At 42.4% G+C, this 21060-nt stretch overlaps 1 protein-coding gene across 2 annotated transcripts in view; it reads left to right on the top strand.

The window, feature by feature from the left end:
• Positions 1-21060, top strand: part of LOC104572130 (contactin-4) — a 119205-nt gene that overhangs the window by 10910 nt on the left and 87235 nt on the right. For both annotated transcript variants that reach the window (XM_088532076.1, XM_088532074.1), the window contains exons 2-3: positions 10736-10862; positions 12220-12395. In XM_088532076.1, coding sequence (XP_088388202.1) covers positions 10736-10862; positions 12220-12395 — 303 coding nt within the window. The remainder of the gene's footprint in view (positions 1-10735; positions 10863-12219; positions 12396-21060) is intronic.

Genomic DNA, 21060 nt, shown 5'->3' with positions numbered 1-21060 from the left:
CCTACCAACGTAAAGATAATACTCCTTTTCTTATACTTTGGAGCATATTTTTAACCGTGTTTACGGAGGGTGATTTTTCCATACCTGCTGTTTGACCCGAGAAGCAGAGGTAGGTGACAAAGGTCACTGGGTGGTTGATGGGCAGGATGCAGCGTGTGCTTCAGGAAACTGGGGTTGGGATCCTCTACAGGCAGGTGCACAGGGATATTAATGACCATAACAGCTCTTCTGTAGCCTCGTGATGTCCAGTAATCTCATTGACAATTTTTACTCTTACTGGCAAGTAGTTATTCAAAGGCATAAATTGACTCTGTGTCATTTGGTTCTTGGTTGCAACAGGCTGGAAATGAAGTTTCCCCTGTCCTACTGACATGAACGACGAGCACCTTGAAGACGCAGCCTTTGCAGGGCGCTTTGTTGTGCTACAGGTGGTTATTTAAAACAATCCATTTATAAAGAACATTTTTTTTCTTCTTCATGCTGTTAAAGCAAATTGGTATGTAATTAGATTTATATACTGAATAATCTCATTTGCATATCCAATTAATTCTTCCTGTTTTAATTTGCTAGGGTTGGATTCACATTAGGAGCAAAAATAACACCAAAATCATCAAGGACACTTTTTTTCTTTTTTCTTTACTATAATTTCTTCAAGATGTTGCATGAAATCTTGGTCCTGAGCATCCTTTTCCTTTTAGAGGCTATCAAATAATACAGAAAAAAAAGTACTCAAAAGGCAACTAACGTGTTGCAAAACAGAAAGGATGGTCTCATCTAGCTGACCAGAGCCAATACATGGTGAATTTGGGCTGTTTCAGCATGTTGCTGTGCAGGCTGAACGCTGTGTACAGTCTCACTCGCCAGATAGCTGCAAGTTGGTGAGTGTTCGGTTTGACGCTTCTAACTTTACCTGTCAAAGTCCTGAAAACTTGAGCTGAAATAGGAGCATCTTCTCCTAACTCCCTCTGCTTGTCATTTTGGCTGTTGTGGCTATTACTGCTGAAAAGCCAGGTGTAGAATCGCAGCAGCAGCCCGTCACCCTGTTCACACTGCGAACTCATTTATTTATTTATTTTTAATGTTGTTATAAAGCCCTTGTTTTACCTTCTTTCTAACTTCAGCTTTCTGTTAAGGTCAAAGCATTGTGAAAACAAGAATGGTTTCCTCTGACTAGCTTTAAATCAATGAATTACTTTGTGAAGACAAAAAATATTATCTTCACTTGCACCGATATAATACCATTTACTACATATTACTATATTACTGTATTAATACCATTTATCTTGGGTACCTAAAAATATGCTGAAAATAGGAGGCAGCTCGGAGAGGTACACAGCAGTTTCCATGTACTTGCTTCATGTGGTGTGGAACAGTTTGCTCATACCTAATATTAAAAATACAGGAGGCAGCAGGGCTCGTGCTGCCGTGAGCCGTGCCCATAGCCAGGAGGTCGGGATGGGTGCACAGGCCACCATGGGGCTCCCATGTCCAAGATGTCTGTGCACAGCCCCGGGGTGGCAACTCGGGAATGGCCGAAAAGCCCTGGGAGAACAACCTCAGAGGCACTTATTGAAAACCTATCTTAAATTGAATACATCAGCTGAGATAATACAGGCTGTTTGATAAGAAACATTAGAGAAATCCATAACATGAGGCTTTTTATTATGGGTTTATTACATCAATCTCTCCAGTGGGTAATGGAACTTGTAAATATACTCTTATGTAGGAGTCTCCTTGCGGGCTTTTTATTCATGCTGAAGTAAGCACAGCAAACTTATTTGCTGTCAGGGTACATTGAATTTAAGATGAGTATTTATTTTGGTTCTAAAGAGGTTTTGCTTTTGTGAATTGGAAGTGGGAAGAGGCATGCGGAGTGCCGCGCCGGCCCGGCTCCGAGCGCTGGGTGCGTAACGCTCTCCAGAAGTTCAAAGGACAAAGAACTCAAAATGGAAATTTCTTATCAGCATTTAAATCTTGTTGGAGGATATAGTAATTAATTGGTGCTTAATTTAGGGACAGATCTGCTTAATTGTAGTATGTGAGTGCAAGGCCCAGAAACACGTCGAAGTGTCAGCAAAGTCAGCGTTTAACACATGACTTCAGCAGCCTGACTTTTGCAGCTAATTCCTGCTGTAGTTATTGGAGTATATTTTCATTCTTGTAGCACCATGGCATAGCTGTTTTAATGGGCTGCAAATGGTTGTAATTATTTATAGAATAGTGTTATTTTCTTATTGTACAGCTCAGATACATCCTTTGAATTGCAAAGCTTAATTTTAGACACACGATCTTCAGTCAACAGGTTGGTTGCGACTGAAATCTACTCTGTTTTTCTAAACCAAAGGTGATGATAGGAATGGAAAAATTGCCACTGAGATGCTTAAGTCCAGTTCCTAGGCAGAGGCTTCATCCACTCAAGATCTTCTGTCTGGGAAGGGTAAAGGCTGGAGAGTGGGCATGTATCTAATGTTGTGGGGGTGCAGCAATGGGGCCAGGAAAGCTCTTTTCCACATCCTGCATACCTGAGCAATGACAGTTTTTAGAAAGGCTTTTTCCTGTCTTTGCACTATTTTGGGCTCTCTCCTGGATGCTCTCCCAAAGTTCCCCAGTTGTTGCAGGGTGCCGGCAGCCAGACCCCCTTGCAGGGGCCTGCGGATTGGCAGGGCAAGAGGGGACATCCCATGTGCCTTGGATTCTACAACAACAATCCAGAAAGAGTTGCTCTTGCTTCAATTACCCTACCTGCTTATTCCTCACCAGGGCAGTATGGCTTTATGTTAAGCCAAAGCCCTTAGTTCTAAAGAAAAGAGTGCTTAGACATGGGCTTGCTTGTCTTGGAGGGATCTGAAAAATTGTCAGTACGTTCTTTATCATGCCATCCTCAATCCAGGATAATCCTTAAATGTGAAAGCTGAGGAATCCATTAGTTCTTTTAATTGCAATGAAAAAAATGTTGAAGCAGTGCAGATTATTTTGCCTACCCATTAAGCCTTCTCCTCACTAGAGTGAAATTAAATGTTTTTCTTTAACTTTCTTGCTTTTAATTTCTGGTTTGTAATTTATTAAAACAAGGAAAGAAAACAAAATTCCATCCTGGAGCTGGTGCTCGTCCAGGTGCCAAAGCGCCACAAATGGTTACGGTGTCCGCACTAGTAGTGTGAGTATGTCAAGTCCTATTTCAGCATCTTCCATAGATTTTATGTTAATTATAGCAAAACACTGCAAAACTAACGTTTATTAACTTGCACCAGGTTTCTGATATCTGATTTGCCTTGAAGTTTCTGTGGCCGGCTGGCTGGTCCTACATGGGTCTTGTTTATAAGGCAACTGCTATTAGATCACATCAGCTCAGCAAAACAGTTTGTTACTGAGCAATAAAATAAATTGATTTATATTTTTAATTTTTTTAAAAAAATAGGTTTGTATTCTTTTTATTAGTTTTAAATTTGGGGCCTCCTGCAAAGCCATGTCTAGGTCTGTGCAGGATTGCACTGAGCGCAGTCTGTGCTCCGGGTATGGAGTTCCTCAGCATGAAAAGCCTTTGGTCTGTATAGATGAGGAAAGTACGTGAAATTCCCAACATTCTTTAAAAATTAAAGGGACACATGTGATACAGTGGCAGGCTGGGCAAGTCGTCCCTCAGGACTCCTAAGACTTCCCCGAATGCACTCCAGGATCTTCTCTTGCACCTTGGTGGTCAGCAGCAGTGACCTTGGTCGATGCTGGATGCATCCCCTGATGGAAGACGAGGGGCAGGGTTTCGCTAACATAAACAGAGACAACTCCTGAGTACCCTGTATTGATGCAATTCCACTGACTTCAATGAAGTTATGGAGCTGTGCGCTAACTGGGGTGCCAGCCCAGTGTCCCAGCAGCGTGCTTCAAATGCCTTAAATCCATTTATGTAACGTAGGCACCTGGGGATTATAGTCTTGGGTCCTGTTGAGAGGATTAAGCACTTTCTTGATTCGGCAGCAGTGGAAAGAGCTGGCGGAGCTCTCCCATGCAGGAAGCAGCTCAGGATCGCGGTGCTGTGCAGTGCAAAGCCTGGCGTGTCTCAAGAGGAGATGTAGGGCAGCAAGGACTGAAAGAATGGTTTGGATTTACCTTTTTCCATGGTTTTATAGGGGAGGTTATTTTCTTTCATAAGTCAGTTCTTTTAAAACTCTGAATACCTGGGGTGGCATCAGATTCCTTCCCAGGCAGCTGGAGATAACTGCAGGCTGCTGCTAACAGTGTTGCACCAAAAGTAAAAATACATAACGTGTTATAAACACCAGGTTTCCCTCCCTTTCCATTTTCGGTTGCACTGAAATCTGTTATGTTGACAACAGGCTGAACTTGCTAGAAATAGTATCAAAGAGAAAAATGCACAGATTGAAGTGTAATATGCCACAGGAAGGCTGGTCACGACGCAGTTGCCTAGAAGCTGCCTCTGCCTATAATATTTTATAGAAGAGACCCAAATGAATGTGCTCACCTTGCTCATTCCTGTGCAGCTTCCCAGGTAACTGCTTCCATCCATGCTTCTTATCATTCCTTACTGAGTATGGGCTCATGGCCTCATACATGAAGCGTCGCAATGTATTTGTGGTAAATGTTGAATTTGTGGTAGGTCATTCTGTCTTCTTGCATCGTGTTGTGGTTTCCTGTCATCACTGCAAGGTGCGTGCCCAGGATCCAGAGCAAATGGATCTGCAGTGCTGCACTAATGAGCAGGGACAGGGCACCAGCGTTTGCTGTCCAGTGACACCGTATGAGGTAGTTCCTGGTTCTGCGCTTGGAAGGAGCGTGCCAGGCTGATCATCCATTACTCACCCCTACCCTAGCAAGATATCGCCTTACTCGCGAGGCACGGGTAATTCTATCTGCTTATTCACAAATATTTGAGAAAGAAATCCATTGCCTAAACCTTTCTGTAAATAGCAGGATAAAGAGTTGGCAGGACTCAGCTTCGCTTCTGACAGTGGCTAGTGTACTCTAACCCGAAAACAACACCCCAGGCTTCTCCTTGAAGTAGCTCACCACAGAAAGTTGCTGTCACCTTGAGGATTGCTGAAGAGTTGGTCTCACAGTCAGTGTGGAGCCCATACACGTTGCTGGAGTTGTCTTTGTTTTTCAAGCAGTAGATGGTACAGGGATCGTGGGTTATTTCCAGATCTCTTTTTCTGTACCAAGACTCCAGGATTTTAAAGCAAAAGGGTGTTTCAACATGACTGCTTCATAACCTTGTACTGTCTCTGCTATGGGGGCAAGGAGCATTGCTGGCCGGGCGCTCATACTCCACACCAGGATCGTGCCTCCGTTACCAGCTTTCAATGAACTGAAATTCAGGGAAATGCCGTGCATAGGAAGTACATGAATATGTTTTATGTGAACAAAAAAATGCACAGAGATATATTAATTCAGCTATTTTATTTTTGTATTCAGCTTATAGTATCTACCATACCTCTGATAAGTGAAAATCTTGTAATATTGATACTCGTCCTGCTTGGAAGGAGGCAATTATCTCAACACCTTAAATTTTGCTATAAATCAATAGTTAATTAGTACAGACCTCTGAAACATTTATGATACCTGATCTACAAATACGTTTTGCAGGAGACCATTCAGCATCAGAGGAATCTGCAGCCTCAGGGTGCAGGTCTAAGGTGGCTGAGCGCAACTTGGTATCCATCAAGGTGTATGGATGAGCACAGCCCTTCCGGGCCATGCAAACATAGCTGTTGGTTCCCACTTTTCAGAAGTCCTAGTAGCCTCAGTGCTTGGGTGCTAGGGTCATGTTCACTTTGCCTGTGTGCACTGTTGAATCCAAAGGAAGCTGAGCTCGGGCAACAGAGTGATTTTTTTCTCTGCTGTTACAATAGCAGATTTGACCAATTACACAATGATATAATAGCTTGAGTCTTTATAGCAATAGTGTTAGGGGAAGATAAATATGTGTCAAAGAACTGAAGAGCCAAGTCTTTGATTTTGCCTTAAGGTTGCTTTGGCAACATGCTTGTGCCTTCTGGCCTTTGTATTTCTAGGCACAGCTCAAATCCACAAAAGTTGCAGGTGAGCAACAAAGCGAAGAAATGATCATTTGAAATGCTTAGATATGGCAGTTATTTTTTGAGAAAGAGATGTTTATGGCAGGTTTTTAGCAGGTTTGGGTTTGGTGTTCTTATGCCCGCTGATGGAGTGGATTCTGCTTTGTTGTCTGTCAGCTTTCAAGAACCCCATTGAAACTGATACTGTTCATCTCCTGAAAGAAGAGTTTATAGTTATTTCTGTTATTTCAAGAATAAGAATATGTATGCGATTTTTTGATTAGTACCCAAGGTTAACATTTGTAGTAGTGTTAGTTAGGACACAATTTTAATTTCCTATTGTACTCCTTGGAAGTTGGCTCTATACCTCCTCTCCAAGATTTCCTCAGGGCTAAAACTTAACTAATAAGACATCAGAAGAAATTGGGCTTTGATTTGTTATTTAAAAGTATCTTTCAGAAATGTCCCTTTGGCCGTTTCTACTATTTCAGAGCTGGAAATCAACACATTACATAGTTGGTATGAGCATGCAGCAGGTTCTCTGTGACCTTTTGTAACTGATCATGTGTCGAAGGACCTGAAGGTCCCCCAGTCCCCTTTATTCTTTCTTTGCAGTCGTTATTGCTATTCCCCAAGCTCCAGCCTGGGCTATCATCCTTAGCAGTCTGAGTGTATCTGTATATTTTCTGATGTCAGCTGTGATGACTCAGGGAGATGGTTGCTTGGTGAAGAAACGGGTGATTTTCTGCAGTAATGGAGAGAAATGTGCTTTTATCGTGTATAGAAGGGAACATCTGTGATCATAATCATAGTGTTGACTTACAAAGATGATAACACAAATTACGTTCTGTTAAATGAAGTTTTTGTCATAGGACAAGTCATTCATTATGCTGCATCGTGAATTACCTCCTCCCCCGTTGTCTAGACCCAGAAGACTAAGCAAAAGCCAAACTTTCTTGCTTTTGCGTGTACCGATCAGGTAACGACATTTTATGAGAGAAGTGCTGGCTTGTTAACATTTGCCGTAATTAATCAGGCGGCATTTCAGTAGGGGAAATCGGGCTGCTGCACGGTAGAGCCGTCAGGCGGAAGGAGAGGCTTCAAAGACGAGCTCTGCCGGCGGGAGCCCGACCGCGCGCGGCTTTCGCACATTTATTTCTGCTCTCAGATCCCGGCAGAGGCGACGGCCGGGGCCCATTCCTGACCTCCCGTAATTGATAGGCTCTAGGCGCTCCTGCAAGGTCAGGACGCACTCGTGTTGGGATGGATGGATGTGCTTAACCTTGTCTTTAATGCAAAATGCCGCAGACACGTGGCTCACTCATCAGTGGGCTAGCCAGTCCATGTCAGACACTGCCGCTGTTTGAAATCTTGCAGCTCTTCATGCCTAAATTTGCTAGGGTGAAGATTTTCTTCTTACCTTTTGTGCTAGGTGGGGTTGGGTGCTGGGAAGGAAGGATCCCCTTGGTGATCAACCTGCATCGCTTTTGGTACGGGGGCTTTCTGGCTGTGTTGCATGGTGGAGGAATGAATATATATATATATATATACACATATACATATGTATATACACATATAGAAGTAATTAGTAGTTTTGTGAGCATTTTTCCTTGCAGACACAGGTTGACCATGGCAGGAGCAGAGGAAGGCTGCTTTCCTCTTTGGAAACACAGTCTGCGTTTGCGTTGGAAGTGCCTCAAGCACATCTCACTCGCTAACAAGTTTGCAAGATTTTTTGTAGTACAAATATCTGGCATAAAGACTTGTTTCTTATCAAGCTATTAGCACCACTTGTGTGTGCAGTTGATATACCGATGTTAATAGAAGCAATGGGCAACAAATACAAATAAAGAGCCAGCCAATTTAGCCCTTCTGTACTCAAGAAGACAAAATACAGCTGAGCAACCTTGGACAGCATTAGGCTATTTTAATCAGGGGCGCCCTTGAGCTGTCCTATCTATTTCATTTTTAGTTTCCTGAAGAGCTGCACTTCCCAAGGTGAAATTTTGTCTTGAAGAAATACTGACTTGTGACGCTGGAGGAAGATGTGCCAGTGTACGCGGCAGAAACTAATTCTGCAGCAGCAAACAGGGAGGATTTTTATCATTTATCCTGGATATCTTCCAAGAATCCTCTCTCCAGCTCAGTTATTAGCTTTCCCCACAGTGTGGAATATTCAATTAAGCCTTCTCTCAAATTGGCCATAACTTTCAATGAAAATTAAAGCAGTTCTATTTAGCTAACGATATTCATCACAGGGGCTGATGTTCGGCAGGAACAGGAGCTGTTTCACCTGCCCGTCGGAATTAACCTTGGCTGAGGCTGTGCATGTTGGTGTCATGGTGCTGGGGGTGCAGCATGTGCACTCACCATTTGGACCACACTGAAATTATTTTATAATAAATGTTGCAGTATCAGGAGAAGCTGGAATAGAAGAGGGTTCTTCTCAACGATCTACTATCACGGTGTAATACACCGCATACTGCACTGAAATGTGCTGAAATCTACTGAAATTTCCTGGGAAATCTTCGGGAAAGAAATGCACATCTCTAGGGAGGCTGAACCTGAGCAGTAAAGAGTTGGTTTCAAGTGACAGGGGGTAAAAGCTCCTTCTAGGAAGCAGTCTCGCTTGCAGTTTGTCCTAAACTCAGGGCAGCAAAACGTTTGCACTGGGTCCACTGGTCTCCTCCATGAGCTCGAGGAATGAAACTTTGGGAAATCCCATCACCAAGTGAGTATCCCACCATTAGCTTGTCTGAAAGCGAGTGGTGAATGCAGTGCAGAGAGGGCAAGCAGAGAGCCCTCGGACTATGGGAGAGGCTCTGGATGGCACTGCCAGATTGTGAATAGCGTTCGGTGAGAATAAGCAAAAACGTGTTGTTGCTGCTCCATGATTGCAACTCCTGAGCATTATTGCAAGAGAAAGGAAGCTCCTGCTTTTATAAAAAATGCTTACAGTTCATGGTTAGAAGTTGTCGGGATAGCAAAAGTTTGTTCTCACAAAACCAGACTCTGGGATATAGCAAAAAGCATTTGGTGATGCTGAGTGAAACATGTTAGATCTGTTTTATACCCCACAGCATTGTAAATTAGTTGAAAGCACACTATTTATGGTGCAGATACTTTTAGTTTCTGGAAGAAGCTAGTTGACAATTTATTTATTACTGAATATACATTTGCTGTTCTTTGGATCAAATTCTCGTGTGCTACAAAGTACTGTGGTTCTACTTCTGTTGCACACTGTGTTAGGTGGGACCTGGTCTGCAGTGATTTCAATCACGCATCAGGCTGTAGCAACAGGACTCTACAGGCTGAAGATTAAATAGTTTCGACTTGCTTATCTTGGTTACACACAGGCAGCAATAACAGAAAGAAGAAAGAACAGGCACTCCAAGTAATTTTATCTGCACCCTGTTGCAGGGTTTGTTCCTCTTCTGTTCCTCTCGGTGCTGGCGGCTGCTCTCAGAGTTTATCCCTATCTCAACTAATGCCGGTTTCTGGAGCGCTAAGTGCTGGTCTTAGAATTTTTTTTTTTTTTTAACTTGTTAACCAGTGGAAGAGGGAAGAAGTCATTGCTCATTAGCATTATTATTATTACTATTATTTTTCTATTTTTTTCTGTATCAGCAAGTTGCACATAGGTATAAGTTAAAGATAGAGATTATGCAAAATGCATTTGGAAGAATAGATATGTCAGAGTCACATATCAGTAACATATCCTTAAGAATAAGCCCAAGTGATGGGGCTGTGTGCTTGGGGTGCTCCCTTTTGGGGGAACCCCCTAGGACAGCTCTTTCAGTCTGAGGAAAAAATTGCCTTGGGGTTCCTGCAAAGAGGGGCTTTGGTCAAGTTTTGGTGCTTCCCAGCGTCGTGGGGCTCAGAAACAGCATCTGCTCAGGCTGCCTCTTGCCGTGGAGACCCTGCTGCCTCGGTGCTATGCTCAGCCTGGGGAGATGTCAAAGATGACAGGAGATGAAGAATTAAATTTAAATTTTCTTTTTAAGTCTTTCCAGTTTCAGGTGAATTTTTATTGTTTTTTTTATTATTGTAATTTTCATCAAACCAATCTACCTTTTCCATTAAGCGACGCTTACCTTTAGTCCCAGGCATAATGAAAGAGAAATTGCAGGTCTGGTACACAAGAAAAAGAAATATTTGCTATTGCCAGCTACAAACTCTGTAAAACGGCTACGTGTGGTGCATGATCTGAAGTGCTACTGCTCTGCTCAGGCTCGCGGCTGCCCCGGGGTTTCGCTTCGGCGGGGGATGTCGGGGCCGCAGTAGTGGAGGGGTTTTGCAGGAGCTGTAAATGCCAGCGGACTTCCTGCTTGTGTTATTGCTCCATTGTATTTAATAAGGGCTTTTTAACTTACAGAGATAATATTCCAATTTGTGAAGGTGAAACTAAGCATTCTGATTTTAACTGAGCTGTATTAGGAGAACAGGGTCATGCCTGTTCCCATTCATTTGAGTCTGATGTAAAATTTAAATCCATGCTCTACTGAGTGAACAAACTTTTTAGTGAATTTTGCACTCATGGGGGTTCAATGGCTTTTGAAAAATCAGTTGTCTTTGTAAAGAAAAGTGCAGTTATCACATCTTTTCCAGGGTGAATAATATATAGCCTCTTTCTTTAAATTTTTTGCAACTAATATATGGGGCTTCCATCAATAAGTGTTGTGATTTTCCTCCCTTTCCCATAGATGACAACATGCCGCATGGGCCCGTATTCCTTCAGGAGCCGACCAGTGTGATCTTTCCCTTGGATTCCGAGGAGAAGAAAGTGAAGTTGAACTGTGAAGTCAAAGGAAATCCCAGACCAACCATCGGGTTTGTTAACTGCTTAGCTGTTCTTTAGTGTTGTATGCCCCCCAAAAAGGCATGGAGAGACCACCACGTATTGAAACACCCTCACAAGATTTTGACCAAAGTTTAAAAGGTTTATGGGTGGACTATACATAGTCCTAGAGGTTTATTTGCTCCCACCCCTCTCTAACCCACAGATCTCACTGGGAGGAAAGCAGCAGGAGGGAAGGCAAAGGCAGCCCCGGCTTAGCAAGGCAGAGAGGCTGCACGTGGAGCAGGAAAGGGTTGGCAGGCAGGGAAGACACTGAGGGTGAGCACTAAGTTATCAGCACGTGCCCTTTTGGCCTTCTTGGTTTTTGGCATAGCTAAAATTGCAGTGCCACCATGATCTTGGTATATCTGCCATCCATGCCACCCTCTGCCTGGCTTGCACCAAGGTTTCTCCATGCAGGAGTGTTCCCTTCCTTCGTGTGCCCCAGGGACTTTTCCACACATAGTCTTTGGACCACCAAAGTCTGCTAAGCTCTCCCCCTTTAACTACCCTTTCCATAAATTGGGACAAAGCTCTCAACTGTGTTCAGCTTTATAAAGTGCTTTGAGATCCTTGAATAAAAAGATACGACGTTGTTGTGCTGCTACTGCTGTTACAAACATCCATCCTAGCTGATGTAAATAATTTAGACTGATTTTTTTTTAATTCTGTGCATTTCTCATTTTGTTCACCAAAGTAAATAACACTTTGAAACAGATTAGAGTCATGCAACCTCAACCCTTGTGCTGTCTTCTGACACTCCTTTATTTAATGCAGTAGACTGTTGATTCATTCATTCATGCAAACATATTCAAATATTTTCTCTGTACTTTCTGATAAAGGGAACTGATTTGAGGCTGCAGCTCCCTTGCATGCTCCAGCGAGGGCTGGTAGGGATAACAGTTGCTGTAATTGGGGCAATGTGGTGTTAGAAACCCTCAGTGCTCCAGTTTGTGAAAACATCTGCTGTGAGTTTTCTTAAATTTAAAAACAAACAGACGGCTAAGACAGGAGAGAAAAAGAAGCCACTATGGACTTGAATGGTTTAAAGATTCTGTTTCTGGGACTTCCCCATGCAAAATGATTAATTTCAAAGACCAACAGCACTAGCAATAACAATACAAGCATTAATCATATCAGAGACTGAAATATATGTCAAGGATATTGCTCTTTCAGTGAAACAGTAGAATATTTCCATTCTGTGAAGGAAGCATGCATTTTCATAGTGAGTTATGAATAAGAAGCGAAAGGTATTTTAGTTTCTTTTTATTTACTTCATGTTATGTTTTGAAATATGCAAGAGTATTCATTAATATTAGTAGAATATAACTGTGGTGTTTTGTGCTGTAGGTGGAAGTTAAATGGCACCGGTATTGACATCGGTATGGATTACCGCTACAGCGTGGTGGAAGGCAACCTGTTGATCAATAACCCCAATAAAACCCAAGACACTGGAACGTACCAATGTGTAGCAACAAACCCCTTCGGAACAATCGTTAGCAGAGAAGCAAAGCTTCAGTTTGCCTGTAAGTAACCGCATCTCCGCCTCCTTACAGCCTGCTAGGAAGGCTGGAGGAGCAGTGTGATGTAACAGCAATTAGAAAACTATTGCAGTTTGTTACATATTATTCTCTGAGCTGTTTGTGTTGTTGAGAAAACATCTTGATTTACAGGGCAAATTTGAATGAGAAAAATATGTCTTGTTTTGATTATTTAGCTAAAATGATGCAGAGTGTTCAGTGCAAATATGTCTCTTTCTCAAGAGAGAGATCTCCTGGGAAAAGTACCTGGCAAACAGGATCTCACCTGTGATGTTTTCCTTCCTTTGAGAATTAAAGCTTCAATGTGTTTGAAGCTACACGCTCTCTATAATGAGCAAGTCCACAGTGACAGTTTTCCTAACTCTCAAGTTCTGTTGTTTAGGTAGAAGTGCAATCAGGTATGGATGACATTTTGTAACTCCAGGTGTAAAAGGGAAATTAGTAGCTGCTTTGTGCTTACATTGGGGTAAGCTCAGAAATGCAACTTCTTCATCAGATAAAGAGAACAAAATATATCATTGTGGATGTGAATCAGCAGTATATGACATTAGGATAAGCTGTTGTCCATCGTGTTTGTGACTGTTCTGTGGTGTTACCCTGGAAGGGTGTATGTAGTAATTACAGTAGGATGTGCTCTGAGATGCCTTTGCATGCAGGGACAGGAGTTCAAGGAGCACAGTTCCTAAACACGTGCAGGCTGCCAAGAAATGGGTAGCTAGGCTTTCTGTAGAGTTTAATGAAAAATGTTTTTGTCTGACTACCTGGTAAGAAGAGCTTATGTGCTCCAGCTACAAAAATATAAAGGTAAAGATGCCAATAAATGCCAAGTTCACACAGTTCAGGAAGGTGATTTGTAATGAGAAATATTACTGTGAGCGAAGTCAAGTCCTCCGTCCCCCAGAGTAGTTTACAATATATTATCAGTTTGCTTATGACCTGCTTGTGTTTTTCCGTGACTGAAGATGCATTTTCACTGTAGATGGGTAATGAACAGCTTCCTCAAGACCCATCTAATAACTCCAGATTTCAGTATGTCAAGGCAATTGCTTCATAAATATTGCTTTATTCTGCTTCTTCTCTGAAGATCACCTGTATCTCAGCAAGCCCAATCTTACAAATCATGGCCTTCTGTGATCTATCAGGTTAAGCCTTGGAAGCATCATTATTCATCGCTAAGCGTTTCAACACTGCTTTTGCTGTGGTCAAACTATTTACAAAAGTCAGTCGTTTAAGGACAGGTTTGATACCAGGCACTGGTAGCCAGCTTAAAAATTCAGATATGAAAGTAGAAGGGAAAATGCTGATGCTAGCAAATTCAGCTGCCACTGACCACCTGAGGGGAGATAAATCAGCTTCTTTGCATGTTTAAATCATTATTTATTAGTTACCCGGTACCCTGCAAACACAGAGAATTCTATTTTTAAAAAAAAAGAAGACAATAGCCAAATTTCACACTTCATCTTTGCTACAAATGCAGAATGTTTATTCCATTCTGAATCTCTCTTCTATCTTAATAAATAATACATCTGGCAATAACCTTGCAAGTTTTGTAGTTGACCAAATAGAAGTTTCATTTAAATCATTCTTCATTAAGAGGACTGAATTCAAAAACGAAGTAGGGGGGTCAGTTAATGATGAATGGAATAAATTTATTATTTTAGGTTATTAAAATTTATTTTAGATTAGGGAAACTGCATAATCAGATTAGAGACATTAGGATAAATGAAAAGGCATTAGCATTTATCAAGCTCGGCTCTGGGCTTCCACCAACCAGTTAAGTCATTGGAAGTTGTGTAATCAAAGGGATTGCCAGCGAAATTAGCTGGGGGGATGGAGGGAAATGCAGCTTGGTTTATGTTTATTGCACAAGTCTTGTCTCCAGGACCCAATAAAAACGTGTATCTGTACTAGTAATAATTGTTTATCAACCTTTCATCCTGAACCTTGAGATGAAGCAGCACTATGTGTTAGAATCACTTGCCCATTAATGCTTTTATTTGCAGTGTTGCCCGTTTTGGGTGGGTTGTGTGTGAGTGACCCGGATGGATGCCTGGGATTTGGAAATCTGGGATCCTACCAATCCTGCCCCAGCCTGGCTGCCTTTCTCTGGCTTGTTTGCATCTGCGGCCGAGTTGGGACTGTGTCACCTCCTTGATTTGTGTGTCACCCCCATCCTCTTTACATGGCCAAGCCTTTGCTTCAGCCTGTGCTTGGTCACTGTCTCTTTTTTGTTCATGGGCAAAGTAATTACTGCCCATTCCTGGCAGACTGCTTTTGGGAGGCCTGCTTTGATGCCTGCTTTTGGGAGGCTTCGTTTCTCCCAGAGTTAAGCTCTGAATCCTGGGGCATCACTAAAATGTGCCTGCTCTTCCTGGGAGAGCTGTGTGATTCTCCTCTAGCTAGTCTTTTACTGCAGATTAAACTGTGGCGTAGCTTGAGGTCGGGGAGGTCGGCAAATTTAATCCCTGAAATATGTATTTAGGTTACAAACTCATTATGGCAGAAGTGCTAATATTTCCCTGCAGTATGTGCTTTGCAGCAACTCGTTGACGTTCAGACTTTCCTTTCTTTTTTTGGCAATGCCAGGGGTCTCTGAAATCTATTTTCAGAAAGTGGGGGAACTTTGTGCACAAGTTGAATTACACATAGATGTTATTGGATACGTAGGTCCATGGTTTCCTGCTGTTTAGTCCGTGATGTGATGCCGCTTGAGTTGCTCAGCATCGAGCTCCTAGTGGATGCCGGGGATGGAGCACATCCCTCTGTTTAAATTTGCTGTTGAATTGTTAAAATCATTTATAGAAATGCTGACTTTTTCCTTTCCCCCTTAACCCCCTCATTTCGTTTTCCTTTTTCCTTTTTTTTTTTTTTCCACTATGGGCATATTTTTAACTGCGGGGAATCAAACTATTGTTTCAGCAAGCTGTTTCTCCCACACTCTGGGAGGAATTTGTTTTATAGAAATGTGTCTGCAGAAATAATTGTTATGCATGAATTAGCAGATAGAACTCAGCACTGTGCAGTGCAAATGGCAGCAGAAAATACAATAATAATGTGGTGGTAATGAGAATACTTTGGGGCTTTGACCTACCATCCCAGAATAATTTCACTATGATGGTAGGAAAAGAAAATTACTCCCAACATTATACTGAAAAGGATTTTTTTTCGATATTCCCATTGCTAGAGTGATTCCTCCTATATCTTGTACCAGAGCAAATCCCATAATTTTTGCTATTAGTTGCTAAGAAACAAATTATAATTGCTGCTCAGATTCCTTACTGTTGTACCTCTTATTGCCCTGAAGTGCATTCATTTTCTTTGTGGAGATTAAATGATCAGTGAAGTAATTCTTTCAAAAACAATTAACAGTGAAAACATTTTCAGAAACCCACCAAAGGAGCTGCCTCTTCCCGACGAAACAAACCAGCGCACCAACGGGCGCACCGATTGATTGGTGAAGTGATGCCGCTCTTTTAAGCTGAATGCAACATTTGAGACACAAATTAAATCATTTCCGCAGTGATTGCTAGTGCCAGGGTGCTCGGGAAAGATGAAGGAAAGTGAAAAATCCGTTTTCCCGCAGAAAGAGAGGAAGTCTCTGCTAAGAGGGATGCCAAGGGCTCGTTACTCCACGTTTGGTTCAGGCTTGTCCCTTCCTGCTGAGCACAAACAGAGTCCCTTTTTCCCCAGCTAGGAAAAACAGCATTTCTATCCACAGACAGCCCAAAAGTCTTACCCAAAATCAGGCATTCTTTCTGTTTGGTCTCACAGCAATTGGGTTTGACATGATACAAGGTCTATTCTTTAATAGAGAACAACCTAATTTATTGGATTTTCTTTTTTTAATACCTGCAGGTAATTCCCAATGTTTCTCTCCTTTGCTATATATCCCTGGTCTGTTCAGCATGTGGTTTTCACCACTGAGGAAGCAGCTCCCAACCCTGCCCCTCTGCCACGGTCTCTCCTGGCTGGAAAACTAGGTTAAGTCGCATGCAGCCTTTTCTTCTTTTTTCCTTTTCTTTGATGAGTAAGACCGATGGGGAGTGTGCACCAGCAGACAGATGTATAACCTAGTTCCTTCTGTGATGGAATGGCCCCGAACTTACAAAGAGCAGTGATGTAGGATTTATACCGGGCGTGTTTCCACGCCAGAGTTATAAATAAAGTGTACAGATTATTACTTAAACCATCGCAGGGTATTTGTTAATAATCAGTGCCCAGGCAAGAGTCTCGCAAGTCTCTTATTTGTAGGATTTTTAGGATGCCCTCAGGCCAGGCAACCCCATCCCAGCGGGTGGCTGTCATCAGTGTCCCCCCTGCGCCGCAGTGAGCTGCTGCCTCCACTGCCTTTGAACTCCTGGATTCAGCTAACAGGAGTGCGCAGCTGATATTGCTGCCCTGTCTCTATCCATATTCAGTAATTTTGCCTTTAATATGCAAAATAAGTGATAGCATACAGTGACAGTGTATTCTTTGGGGATAAGCAGGCTCTTCAAGAGCAGAGCAGAGCTGCGTGCGGTGCTGGTGGGGCTAGGCGAGCAGCCCTGGGTGCCCGCCCTGCATGCCAGTGTGGAAACACCTCCAATTTTAGACATTTTTGCCATAGCAGCCCTTTTGCTGGGCTGCAGGAGAACATCTGGCAAGGGGCGGAGACACTGTTCACCGTCCTTTAATTAATAATAGCCATTCTAGCTATAGTAATTGCCATAACCTTTAGTGCAACCAGCCAGGACAGAAACTCTGGAAAAGAGCCAAACTGTGGCAAGGGGTTATGAAAAGCTCGGGTTGAGGTCAGAATAATATAAAGATTTCCCCCTTTTTTTCCTGTTGTTTCTGAATGATACACTAAATGTTTGGGTTCTAATCTCAGAAATTTGGGACAATTTCACTTTAAAAATAGAACAGATATCTGTATATTTAAAGACCTTTTGATACAAGGCTTAATCAGTCATTCCAACTTTTTCTCTGTTTAACTTAATACTGCTTAATACTACCACGTAAAGTTCCTGCAGTCCGTCTAAGAAGAGATCAAGATTTTGTCTTTGTTTTCCTGCTCTCCCCTTAGTTAGGTGCAGAATTTGCTACTGATCTATTTATCAGCAAAATTTCCTGCTCTCTTTTATTGCAATCCTGAAGCCTTCACAAGCTCATGTATTACCACCGAGTGAGCTCCTGCTCATGGCCCATTTGGCTGTTTGCCACGAGGGTATTAGAGAATCAGCGGACTTCAACTGAAATCTGACCCATTCTTTGAAAACTAAAAGAGGATAATAAAAAAGAGCATGTTAAAGAAGTCAGTTGTGACTATTAATACGTCCTTAGCAGTAGTGTTTATCCTCTGAGTGTCAATATATTTATGGAATATATTCTGGAGCACTTTGTCTTAAATGAAAATCCAGGTAGATAGCAAATGAATAACTACGTAGCTGATATTAGAGTTTTATTTTGGTGTTACCTCAGCATACAGCCCAGCTATCTTCACTGAGCACAACCTCACCTCTGCACATCACTAATGTTCAGTTTATTCTGACCATCCTTCAGATAGAAGGATACAAAAATAAAAGGTGGAAATACACCATAAATTTAAGTTATTGTTTTCACAATAAATGGAATAGCCTGGAAACATAAAGCAGTACCTTCAGGATTGCAGTGACCCTGCAGGAAACCTGCTTATTGAGTAGAAGAGTGACTGATATTTTCCTGAAAAGACAAAATGAGATGTGACCAACTCAAAACCTGTACGTTTGATAGAAATCTTTCCCTGTTGTTTTACAGATAATTTTAGAGTTTGTAAGGATATCTCCTTCCATTAATGTCTTGAAATTGTGATTAAAAATCCCATTAAAAGTCTTGTGCAGAGTTTCTCCTTGTGATTTCCTGTAGTGAGAGCTACCTTTTATCCTTAAAATCTGAATGCTGGTCACTGTCATCATAGCCAGTCTCTCCCATGAGGAGCATTAGCAGAACCGTGCTGTCCACGCGAGGTGCGATGCGCCTCGGAGCCAGCAAACATCTGTGCTTTCAGCTAGGGCTTCTTTAGGCTCAAGCTCTTCCCAATTATTTTGAAACATCTAAGCTTTTGGTTCTTTTGTAGGTAGATAATTTCCAGAGCAATCTTACAACAATCCTAGAGTTTCATAGGAGCTGTGGACATTCCTGTTTGTGGCAACTTCTAATCACTTTTCCACTGTGGACCGCAGACAGACAACTGGGCACAGGATCAGGAGGTCTCTGTTATTTTCTCAATTATTAAAATGATTTCTTGTAACATCTCCCCTTTTGGCTCTGAATCCCCTCATCTGTCAAACAGAATAATACAATTTACCTATATAGAAGGAATTATAGATTGTCTGCGTGGCAGGGTGATGTTTGCAGGTGTCTGGGAGGCAGCAGGGCTCCCAGAGCTGCTGAGCCCAGCGCACAGTGTGTCTGAAGACTGGAGGCTGCCTGCGCTTTTGTAGCAGAATCAGTTCCTATAGATGGCATGCAAGGCCAATATGCATCAATTTTATCTTAGTGGCTGCTTTTTCATTCTTTTGTTTCATATTTTCTTTCTGAAAAGGAAAGAGAAGGGAATTGTAAGTGGCTACATGTAAAGGACAGGGATTTCAAATACTGTCTCGTGCTAGTGTGCCTGTCTGTAGCTGATGTGACCACGTTTTATAACTCATTAGAGCTGAGCTGTGAACAGAATGAACAAATATCTCCCTCTGCATAGTGCCGGGCTGCATGATAATCTACATTTTCATAGGTGAGCAGAGTCACCAGATAACTTCTGAGGACCATGACCTCTGTGGGGTGTTTTCCGTTTGCCTTTCCATCAAGAAAAGGGAAATTGTTCTTGGGAAATTCCAGCTCAGCGAGTGTGTCGCATCATTTCACCCGACCTGGGGTCTGCCTTTGCGTTCCTTCCGTTGCACAAAGTCAGGAGGGTGGCAGGGCAGTCCAGGAGAGAGCTCAGGGTATCAGCCACGCTCGTGCCTGGGCACCACGTGGGAGAGAGCCCTGCGCAGCGCTGCCCGCCACGGCTGGAGCCCCTGTGCTATGGCTGCTACGGCGTCTGCTGTGCGGTAGTAAAGTGTCAAAATAATGCATTGTTTTAGTAAAAAAATAAAAAAAAAACAGAGAGGGAAGTAATTCCATTGAAGCCAACCCAAGGGAAGATGTCTGCCCAGATTTTCTAGATTAAGATAATAAAATTTTCTGAGTCTTCAGCATTTTGTCTCAAGCAAAAAGCTTGCTTCAAAATAAACTTTTTGAAATATTTCTTGTTGAAAGATGTGTGATTCTTATCAAGTGGAATACAAAGGCAATGAGGGTATTTTTGTTGCTTTTGGTAACTTCACAGAAAAGAATAGTTTGATTTGGGGGGAAAACAGTGCCGTATGTTGCAGGTGTTAGGAGACTTCCTCTGTCCAGGTAAGATGCAAAGCCTGAGGAGCAGTTTTAGCCATGCAGGTAGGCAAATGAGCCAGGTTTGGGTGGATTGCCAAGTCAGAAAGACTTGGCAAGGTTTAAGCATAATGTTCCTATGAGAAGCCAGGTAGAGATATTGTGGTTGGAGATGACAGGAGGCTCTGAGAGACAGGAGCATGAAGCCCTTGGAGGTCATGCGAGTCTTCCAGGTGAACGTCTGTTCTCATTGCACAAATTGATTCAGCTTTCAGGACAAAAGTCCCACATGAGAGTGAATCCCACATCCAGACTGGGGCCAGTGTGTTGGCAAAGGTGCAGGTTGAGTTCATGATCCTGCCTGTGGCACTAACCAATGCCCAGGGTCACAGCACCGAAGTAAGGTCCAAGCGGAGCATTTCCAGGGGAGGAGATGGGCTGTGAGAATGACAGGAGGTTTGCCTCTCAGATTTTTTTTTTTCTTCAATTAAATAGAAATCCCAGTGAAATTTCTGTTCTAAAGGTCAAATTAAACAGCACTCATCCCCGGACTTGTAAACTGTTTCTCAAATCAGTGACTCTAAAAATTATTCATTAGAACACCAGCTCTTAAACTAAAATCCTATTAAGCTCTGTATCAAAGGAGCTTTTATTTGGGGATACACAGTCATCTCCGTGGGCTTGACGCAGCAGCAAGGACACAGGCAGAAGAACTTAATCTTTGTGTATTTGTGAAAGGGATGACATAAAACCCTGCTTTTAAAAAGTCAGGCACAGGTTTTATAGAGACAGTGTTTAGAGATATTAGAGCCATAAATATCAGGAGGCAAATCTTGTCAAGTGCTTCGAGAGCAAAGAGCTCTAATGCTTTTGTGGGTGCTAGTCATCAGTTAAAGTGCTTTCAGGCTGCCTTCATATAGACAGGCTATGATTTCTTCAAAGCAATGTCCTCTAAAGTCTGTAATTGATTGAGATGCACTGGAATCTCATCTTTAAGACTTTTTTTATGGCCCAAATTAGCATAGTTTATAGTCTACATCCAATGAAGTCGTATTATTCCATGGGCAGTGATGCAAATTACTTCTTTTTCCATCTGTTTGTGTATTTTTGTCCAGGATATGAAAGCATTCTCTGTTGTCTGTATCAGAGTTAATGCAAATCTGATGGAAGCAATTTGGAAGACGGCAGACGAGCCCTGCCTTGATAGCCTGTTCTTCAGTCAGTTGAAAGTAGGAAGACTTGGCCCATGCTTTCATTC

Source organism: Tinamus guttatus, unplaced genomic scaffold, assembly GCF_059628265.1.
Source record: "Tinamus guttatus ecotype Peru unplaced genomic scaffold, ASM5962826v1 Tinamus_guttatus_pri_ptg000451l, whole genome shotgun sequence".
Lineage (NCBI taxonomy): Eukaryota > Metazoa > Chordata > Aves > Tinamiformes > Tinamidae > Tinamus > Tinamus guttatus.
Note: the sequence above shows the minus strand (reverse complement) of the source record. Positions and strands in the feature narration are given on the sequence as shown.